Source organism: Odocoileus virginianus, chromosome 20 (assembly GCF_023699985.2).
Source record: "Odocoileus virginianus isolate 20LAN1187 ecotype Illinois chromosome 20, Ovbor_1.2, whole genome shotgun sequence".
In the NCBI taxonomy this organism is placed as follows: Eukaryota; Metazoa; Chordata; class Mammalia; order Artiodactyla; family Cervidae; genus Odocoileus; species Odocoileus virginianus.
Window position 1 is genome coordinate 11,800,015 of NC_069693.1, and position 10,306 is coordinate 11,810,320.

The 10,306-nt window shown below is 46.3% G+C and overlaps 1 protein-coding gene across 2 annotated transcripts in view; it reads right to left on the bottom strand.

The window, feature by feature from the left end:
• Positions 1–9,379, bottom strand: part of SPTBN4 (spectrin beta, non-erythrocytic 4) — a 78,457-nt gene extending 69,078 nt beyond the window's left edge. Inside the window, exons 1-2 of one of the 2 annotated variants that reach the window (XM_070450855.1) lie at positions 9,160–9,358; positions 6,510–6,690 (exon numbers count right to left, since the gene is read on the bottom strand). In XM_070450855.1, the coding sequence (XP_070306956.1) occupies positions 6,510–6,690; positions 9,160–9,297 (319 nt within the window). In that variant the 5' untranslated portion in view covers positions 9,298–9,358. Of the gene's footprint in view, positions 1–6,509; positions 6,691–9,159 lie in introns of both variants that reach the window. The other variant, XM_070450856.1, reaches the window with a different exon arrangement.
• Positions 9,380–10,306: the final 927 nt, after the last annotated feature.

Below are 10,306 nucleotides of genomic sequence, written 5' to 3' on the forward strand. Positions count from 1 at the left end.
TGAATTCTCCTCAATTTTACCCTTTTGAGGGGCCCATCTGCTTCCTCCTGGTCCTCTAGCTGCCACACACATCTTTGGATTGTCAAGACTCTAAGTCAGATTACAATTGTTCTTTGTCTGCCATTGTGTTCATACTATTTTGCCATTTATATATTCTTCCCCACTGTGGTAGTCACCAATTTCAAGTGAAATGCAAGCCTGGGACTTCCCTGACAGTCTCGTGGTTAAAACTCTGCATTTCCAGTGCAGGGGGTGAGGGTTCCGACCCTGGTCAGGGAACTAGGTCCCACATGCTGTGCAGTGTGACCAAAAAAAAATTTTTTTAAGTGAAATGCATGTCCTTAGAATAAGAGTTTAATTTTTTCACATATTTAATACATCAAGACTTTCATAGAGCAGGGACTAACTACTCCCTTAACTATACTGGTTTCCAAGAAAGGATAGAGACAATATGTAAACGATATATTGGATATTAGTCTGGGAAAAGTGAGGAAGTCGGAAATACCAGGTATTGATGGAAATGTGGGAATATCATAATCCTCATGCCAGCTGGTGGGGCAGCCATTGTGTTAGTCACTCAGTCGTGTCTGACTCTTTGGGACCCCAGGGCTTTTAACCAACAGGCTCCTCTGTGCATGGAATTCTCCAGGCAAGAATACTAGAGTGGGTAGCCATTCCCTTCTCCAGGGGAATCTTCCAGACCCAGGAATCAAACCTAGGTCTCCTGCATTGCAGGCAGATTCTTTACCATCTCAGCCACCAGGGAAGCCCACTCTGAAGACAATCTGAGTCAAATCAAATTAGTGTGTTCCCTCTGTGGACCAATAATTCTTTCCCTACGTATATGTCCTGTAATCTTTCCCACATGGTTTTTTTTTAATGTTTATTATTTATTTATTTGGCTTCACCAGGTCTTAGTTGCAGCATGTGGGATCTAGTTTCCTGACCAGGGACTGAACCCAGATCCCTGCATTGGGAGGGCACGGTCTCAGCCACTGGACCACCAGGGAAGTCCCTCCACACTGGTTTATAAGGAGCACACATGATGATGCCTCAGCAGTGCTGTTTGGCGGGAGGGGACAGGGACAGGTTGAGGGCAGGAGACAGCCTGGTTGTCCATCACTGGGAACGTGGAGCATGGTGGATACACACCATCAACTCCAGGCAGCAGTCAGACTAGAGGCACACAGAGCCACATGGATGAGTCTTGAGGCTCTACGGCATAGCGCTGAATGAGAACATAATGCCAAAAATGCAATCAAGACCATGATAAAACATGCATTGATTAGCCATACCTGTATGTACAAACCCACACATATAGGGCTCCCAGATTTACAACAGAGTGAAATGGCAGTTCAGTAGGGAAAGGAAAGTCTCTTCAATAAGTGGAGCTGAGTCAACTGGACATTCGTGGCAGGGGGTGGAGAAAAGAACTTTGACCCACACTGTATACAATAATAAATATACTAAATACCATTTGGCTTAGAAATCTAAATGTGAAATAAATGCAATAATACTTTCAGGGGAAAACATCAAAGAATATCTCCATGACCTTGGTGCAGGCAAAGGTTTCTTACACAAGACACAGAGTGTGAGCCATATAGGAAATCATGATTAAATAATTATCAAATTAAACTACCTTTAAATTAAGAAACACTGTTCACCAAAAGGCAATATTACGGGCTTCCCTGGTGGCTCAGTGGTAAAGAATCCACCTGCCAATATAGAAGACACGGGCTTGACCCCTGATCTGGGGAGATCCCAGAGCTGTGGAGCAAAGAAGCGCCACAACTACTGAGCCCACGCGCTGGAGTCCAGGCTCCACGATAAGAGAAGCCGTCACAGTGAGAAGCCCAAGTGCCGCAAGGAAGAGAAGCCCCCGTTCGCCACAACTAGAGAAAGCCCTCGAAGCAACGAAGACGCAGCACAGCCAAAAGCAATAAATAAAATTATTTTTTTAAGGCAACATTAAAAGAATGAAAAGACAAGCCACATAGTGGGAGAAAATATTCAGAACACATTTATCAGACAAAGGATTTGTACCCAAAGTATATAAGAACACCCACGAAGCAGAAAAAAGGCAGGAAGGGGTTTCTGTGGCCATCAAGTGGTTCGGACTCTGTGCTTTGAATGGAGGGGGTGTGGGTTTGATCCCTGGTTGGGGAATTAAGCTTTCATACACAGCCTGCAGTGCAGCCAAAAAAAAAGGCAAGAAAATTAATAAGAAAGTAGACAAAAGACTTGAATGGGCACTTCACAGGAGCATATCCACAGAGTAAATCTTTGAAGAGGCGCTCCACTTCATTAGTTGCTTTTAGTCATCAGGGAAATGCAAATTAAAACCACAATAGAATGCACATCCATCAGAATGGTTAAAATTACAAAGACTGACCACACCAAGGGTTGGATGTACAGCAACTGAATCATTCATACACTGCTGGTGGGAATGTAAAATGATCCAAAGCATAAGTTTCTTCTAAAGTTTAGATATATAAAAATAAATAAATAAATAAATAAATAAATAAAGTTTAGATATACACATACCAAATGGCACAACAATTTCACTCCTGAGTGGGTATAAGCTGTCAGACATGAGTGCCTATATCCTACACAGTTTAGAGCAACAATAATCTGTAATCGCTTGTGATACCACTAGTTTCTAGTTTGTAATTATCTGGTTTGTGATAGTCCCAAAGTAGAAGCAACTCAAATGCTCATCAACAGATGAACCGACAAACTATGCCATAATCACATTGTGGAATACTATACAACAATGAAAGGAACAGCCTACAAGTATAGGTAGACATGGATGAATCTCATGAGCCGAGTGCTGAGTGAATCAAACCAAACACAGAAGGGTACCCACTACATGATCCTATTTATATAAAGTTCAAGTGCCAGCAACCTGAATGTACACCATTAGAAGTTAAGACAGTGTTTACTCTCAGGATGATATAGAGGCAGCCTGAGGGGGGCTTCTCTGGGGCTGTCAGAGTCTGTTTCCCAATCTAGTTATAAGGGGGTACTCATTGTGGAAATGCTCGCCACACAATATATCTGCCTTTCTCTGTGCATGTGATATTTTAATAAAGAGTTAAAAAATATGGATGCATGCACAGGAATTAGCAATGCATGTTGCAAAGTTATCCACATGCAGAGAAAAAGATTTGCATTAAAACAACCAGAATGATTGCCTATAAGAGAGAAGGCATTGATGTGAGATTTGGGAATAAAAGAGAATAAAAGAGTAGATCAAGAGAATAGGGGCCTCTGGGCCTTCCCTGGCAATCCAGTGGCTCAGACTCTGAGCTCCCAATGCAGGGGGCCCCGGTTCCATCCTTGGTTAGGGAACTAGATCCCACACATTGCAACTAGGAGTTCAAATGCTGCAACTAAAACACCCTGCATGCTGCAACTAAGACCCGAAGCAGAAAAATAAATACATAATTTTTTTTTTAAGAGAGGGAGAATGGGGCCTCAGACAGACACATGAGACCAGTGAACCACAAATTCTCTGAGCATGGGATCCAGACAATTTTTTTTTCCAGACAATTTTTTAAATAAATTCATGCAAAAACATTTACAGAGGACTCTGCTCAAAGATTTAGCTTTATTTTGAATAAAGAAAACCATGAGAGAAGTGGGAAAAGAGATGCAAAAGAAAATGCACAGTAGCTGTCTATGTCATAACAGCATTTTGCGCAGTAGGATAGCAGCATCTGGACGTCATTGTTAAGCTGAAGTTACTGGTTTTGTGGTTTGAGTCTCAATCCAACTTATGTGTTTTAGTTTCAGAACAAGCATAAGAGATATAAACAGAGCTGTGTGTTTTTGTATATTTAAGAAAACCATAGTTCAATGATAATAGTTATATGTGGAATCTAAAATATCACACAAATGAAGCAGAAACAGACTCACAGACACAGAAAATGTGGGGGTGGGAGAGGGATGGATTGGGAGTTTGGGATTAGCAGATGCCAACTATTATAAATGTATAGAATGGATAAACAACAAGGTCCTCCTGTATAGCACAAGGAGATATATTCAATATCCTATAATAAACCATGATGGAAAAGAAAAAAGACAACAGAAAACCACAGTTGTAATAATTTAAGTAGACACAGGGAGTGTATGAGAAAGCTTTTTTCCTTAAAGGAGGTCCCTACATTTCTCTGGACTGGATGCTATCTGAAGTGTCTGGGGCTGGTGTTTTCAAATCAGTGGTTCTTAAAGTTGTAGAGTCCTTGATCCACACATAGACACATCCCACCTCTGCATAAAATCTCCCCATAGTCCAGGTGCCCTCAGACTCTTCAGAATGGCCAATAAGGCTCCTCAAGATCTGGCTGCCACTGCCTCCTCTCCCAACATCATTTACTCACCACTCGCTCCAGCCACTCTCAACTTCTGGTGGTCTTGCCTATGCTGTTCCCTCCCTCTGGAAAATTCTTCCACTCTCTTCCCCAGGATTCACTCCTGTTCGTCCTTTGGAGTTCAGCTTAGCCATCTTCTCCTCCATGAAGCACTCTGATCCTCTCTCCTGAATCAGGCCCCTCATCTGGGCTCCTACAGCTCTGAGTTTCCCCATCTGGCCTCTGCCCATGCCTCCCCCATCTCAGCTCTGATCCCTGTGGCTCATCACAGCCAGGCTGGATCTAACTTTCCCACTGGACTGGGAGCCCTGGAGAAGCAGGACCTGGGCTGCCTCAGTCACCACTACATCCCTCCTATTGTCCAAGCACAGAGCAGGCCAAGCACAGAGCAGGCACTGCCTAAATATTTTGTGGATGAACTAATAAATTCTAGAATTCTAAGAGGATACATGCCTAAGGTTTTAAATCTGAGTCTAAAAATACATTTTTGGGACGTCCCTGGTGGTCCTGTGGTTAAGACTCTGCACTTCCAATACGGGGGGTGTGGGTTCGATCCCTGATTGGAGACCTAAGATCCTACATGCTGTGTGGTACGACCAAAATAATGAAAAAATAGAGTACAGTTTTAAGTTTTCATGAGTATATGTTTATATCCTTCTAGGTGTCGAAACCAGAGGAAGCCAGCAATCCATGGGTTGAATCTGGTTCAGACTTTGTGCACTTACTTACAGTTTCTTTTTTTAATTGGGAAACAGCAGATAAACATCAGAGCTAGCAGCTCTGGGCCCATATTTCCTAGGGTTTAGAGCTGGTGACCAGTTGACCACAGCCCCCAGGCCACTCATTTGTATATGTCACCTGCTTCCCCAGAGGCCCATGAGTTTAACGAGATGCTTAACATATTATAAAGTTCCAAGAATCTGAGTATTGAAGATCCCACGATTGTCAAATGCTGAATTACTAACATTCTGAGATTCTGAGGGAACTGATATTGACTTTGGGATTTTAAGATTTTATGACTCTGACAATATATATTTTATGTGTATAACATGCCACACTTCTGAGATATTAACGTTCCAAGGGTCAACATGCTAAGGGTCTAATCTTTTAAAGGCTACAATTATGGAATTGTGTGTCTGAGAAGGGTCTTTGCTCATAAAACTTTAGTATTGAGGATTAAACACTTCTGAGGTTCTAAAACTCCATAAATACAAAGGCCAAAGGTTCAAGAGCTTAAAGTTCCAAAGGTCTAAAGTCCTAAGATTCTATACAGTTCTCTGGTTTTTGCTTATATTGTCCTAAAACATCAAAGTAGTGTGACTAACCATTCTAGTTGTCCCAAGACTGAGGGTTTCAATGCAAAAAAACATGAAGGTGTGGTCATTCTTTCTCAAAGTGCTCAGTATCCATTTTTCTAATCTGAAATCCTAAAGCTTTAGGATTATAAAGCCCTAAGGACCTATGTGTATTAGAGTCTAGATTTCTGAGGCTTTAAGATTGTAAGACCCAACAATTAAAATGTCTAAGATGGGTGATTACAAAGTTCTGTTTACAAGAGTCGCCATTTCTAAAGGTCTTTGATTCAAAGAATCTCTGAGTATGACACTCCATGGTCCTAAGATGCTAGATGTCAGCATTTTGGGATTCTAAGGAAGCACACTTAGAAAGTCCCATGTTTCTGGGATTGTACATTTCTAAGGTTCTATGAGAGGTTTCCCAGGTGGCTCAGTGGTTAAGAATCTGCCTGCCAATGCAGGAGACATGGGTTCGATCCCTGGGTCAGGAAGATCCCCTGGAGAAGGAATGGCAGCCCACTCTAGTATTTTTGCCTGAAGAATCCCATGGACAGAGGAGCCTGGTGGGCTAATAGTCCATGGGGTCACAAAGGAGTTGGACATGCTTAGCAACTAAATAACAATACTGGACATCACAGATAGAGAACAATTTCCCATTATCGTGGAAAGTTCTACTGGAGAGTGCTGGTCTAAAACCGGAGAGTGCTGGTCTAAAGACTCCAGTTCCAAGTGTCTGTAACCCTCTTCCCATCCTCCAGGTCATCAAGGTATACAGACACCACCCCGGCAGTGCCTTCCCTTCCTTCTCTCCCACCCCCAACCCCAGCCCTCTTCCAGGTACCTGCCAAGGCCTTGATCCGGGAGCACTCAAAGAGTGAGGCTGCTGCAGTGGTTGGTTGCTCCCGCTCCCAGCCCCGATCGGGACTGTCCCAGCGGGCTGCAGGGTTGTTGTTATTGGGGGCTGGCAGCCCCTCCATGTTGTCCACTTCCCCTGGTACCTGCGCCATTGGGGGAGATGAGGCCTGGGGATGAGGAGAGGCAGGTTAGGGACAGGGGCTGAGTTCAGAAGTCCCACTTCTTTTTAAAAAATTTATTTATTTGGCTGTGCCAGGTCTTAGATGCAGCATGCAGGATCTTCAATCTTCACTGTGGCAAGCAGGATATTTACTGTGGCACAGGAGCTCTGTTTCCCTGACCAGGGATCGAACCCAGGCCCCCTGCATCGGGAGCATGGAGTCTTAGCCACCGGACCACCAATAAAGTCTAGAGATCCCACTTCTAACAGGGACGGACTGTGAGTTCTGTCCCCTCTCTCACTTTCAGTTTCTCTGTCTTTAGAAGGGAGGGACATGCTAATAATGACAATAATTTTCACCCTAACCGCATCACAGGGATGCGGTCAAACACCCACCTTAACACCTAGCAGAGGGTAAGGGCTCAGCAAATTGTCACTGTTAGGACTCCATGGTGGTCCAGTGGTTAAGACTCAGCACTTCCACTGCAGGGGTCATAGGTGGTTCAATTTCTAGTTGGGGAACTAGAGATTGAACCTATAAGATCCTGCATGCCACATGGCCTCCTCCCTAAAAAACTGTCACTGTTATTGTTAGAATTATAGCATTGTTATCAATAGAACTCTATAAGGCACTAAAAACAATAATTAATATTTATTGAGCACTTGCACTGTGCTCAGTACTTTATATGCATTATATCTTATTTAATTCCCACAAATTTAACACTCTAAAGAAAGGTATTATTAGGCCTGTTTTACAGAGGAGGAAGCTGAGGCACAGAGGGGTTAATTCACTTGCCCAAAGTCACATAGCTAGTGAGTAACCAGGATTGAAACTTAGTCACTGTGATTGAATAACTGCATTAACAGTCTCAATTCTTCATCCGTATAGCCACGTCCTCTGCCACATAGCTCCTCAGTGTTCTCCCACTCTGGGGACGGGAGGAATGAAAGAGTGGGGTTGAGTGGGGGGAAGCCCTACCCCCTGATTCTGGGCTTGGCCACACGACTTGCTGTGACCAACAGAATTAGGTAGAAGCACTAGTGAGTTCTGAGCCCAGGACTCAGGAGATCTTGCATGTTTTTGCTTGTGTTTGACTGTGGCCATGAGAAAAACATTGCTGGGCTAGTCCAAGTCCAAGGCCCTCATCACAGCCAAGGCCAGCCTCAGCAACCAACAGTCAACATCCCCCTACCCATCCTAACTGGGAAATAAGCTCAGATGAGCCCAAGTCACTGACCTCAGATTAACTCAAGGCTAAATAAATGCCTAGTGTTTTAAGACACTGAGTCTGGAGGTGGTTTCTTATGTAGCATTTTTGTGGCACTAGCTGACTGACATATTGTCTGACTCTAGAGTGATGTTCTAGAACACTGCCAGATTGTAAATATGAAATTTAAGGGTGTGGGAGATATTAGATACATCTCCTCCATTCTCTAGAACCCCAGGCCTGGTTCTAAGACTAAGAAAAGAGAGAGCTGCGAGGAGCTCAATGTCCCCATTCTCAAAATATTCAGACAGTAGCCCACAAATCAGATTTTAGAAAGGCAGGGTCTAGGTCTTGGTCAATGTAGTAGAGACTGTCCCTTTCCATAGACACTCAAAAATCCGTGATTATCTTTCCCTTCTTCCATGGAAAGCTTTAAGTGGGCACCTGTGTGACCTTGGCCAAGTCACCTTTTCTAGGGCTCAGTTTGTTCATCTGTAAAATGGTAACAATAATAATAGTGCCCATTTCCTAGGGGTGTTTGAAGATGAGAGAATTAATGATGTGGGGAACATGGTATCTAGTACACCGTAAGCCCTCAATACACGGGCCTTGCTATTACTATTCACCCTCCAGTCACATATCTTAGAAAATCAAAGTGCCTGTGCTGAAGTCAGACAAAAATGAGTTCAAGTCCTGCTCGATTCGTGCTCTATCTTTAAACACGATTACCTTTAACTTGGCTTCTCCTGCCTCAGTGTCCCTCTCTGTTAAACGATGAACACAGCTGTTTCCTCAATGGAGGATACTTGGAGATGGAAAGGCACTTAGCACTTGGTGAGCTCTCGGTCAGGCTAGAGGTGGAACAGCCCTGTCTATTACGTGATTCAACGGGGAAGGGAGAAGGCGGTGGGGGAGGTGAAAAGGGGTGTCTTGAGGGCCCCAGGAAAGGTTGGTCGGGCGAGGCTGGGGATACGAGCTGAGAGCCGATGCTTTAACCCTTCCAAGGCCGCGCCTCTCTCTCCCTACAGTCTAGTCACCGTTCCCAAGGAGGGGGGCCTGGGAAGGACAAGGCTTGGGTGGAAGTCTCACGTATGGCGCCGAGGTTGGACTGATGAGGGACTGGGGACTTATTCTGCCCTCGACCCTCTGCCTCCCCCAGCCGGGGAGACCCTCGGGGCTCAGGCCATGCCCACGGGGCGCGGGGGAGGGATGCTCAGGCAGGTGGGAAGATGCTGGAGGGAGGGGCTATCCGCCCCCACGCCGCTCACCTGGGCCCGCGGCCGCCGGTGCCGTTGTCCCCGCTGCTCGCCGTGGCCGACCGCCCTCCCTGTCGGTGTCCTCGGCCCGGCCCGGCCCAGCCGGCTCGGCTCGGCCCCACCGGCCCCGCCGCTCGGCCAGATCCGCATGCGCCGCTGCCGCCGGCGCGCCTCCTCCCGCTCGCGCGGCCGCCGCGCTCGGCGCGCCCCCGGGACCCTCTCCCGCCCGCGGGTCCCCCGCCAACCCCGGCCGCCTGCAGCGCCTGCCCACGCGCGGCCACACACCCGGCCAAAGCGTGCGATACACAGCTGCAGGGGCCGGAGACAGCGTCACACACAGTGCACACTCCCACGGGGTCACACACTCCCGCACTGCCACACACACGCGGGGTCGCATACGGCGTCACAAGGACTATCCACATCCACACGCTCACACTGTCGCCCCCTCATACGGGGTCACACAGGGTCAGATATTCAAAGTGTGTCCCGCAGTCACAAGCCTGCACGAGGTCCCGCGCTGAAACCGTGCCCGACAGCGTCACACACCGTAAAACACTCAAATTGTGTCACCACCATTCACGTGGAGTCATATACGAGCACACATGTGCCACACACTGCTGCACACTTCTGTGGGATCACAGAGTGTCATCGACTCACATATCACACACGGCTTCCCCATCACACAGCTCACACACTTTGACACACTCAAACTTGTTACACACTCACATGGGAGACACACATCCTGCACTGTCACACACACGTTACACAGCACAGGTCACAAATAACATCACAACAGTAACACCCACAGCCACACTCAAATGATGTCACAGAGTCACACACGAAGAGTCACACACTCCCGTATATCACAACTCACACATGTCCCACACTCACACCATATGCCCCAGCGTCATGGATGCATGTAGTATCACAAACGGTCACACTATCCACCGGTGTCACCACAAGGTCAAAGAGGAAGAGCATCAGTGCCTTCCACACGTGGTGTCACACACAGTCTCACACCGTAACACGGTGTTTTACACAGAGGGCACAAGTGTCTTCCACGATCATGCTCTCCCTTGGGGTTATTCGCAGAGTCACACGGGGTCAACACGGGAACATAGACACGCAGCTACAGTGTCACCCTCACGCACCCACATTG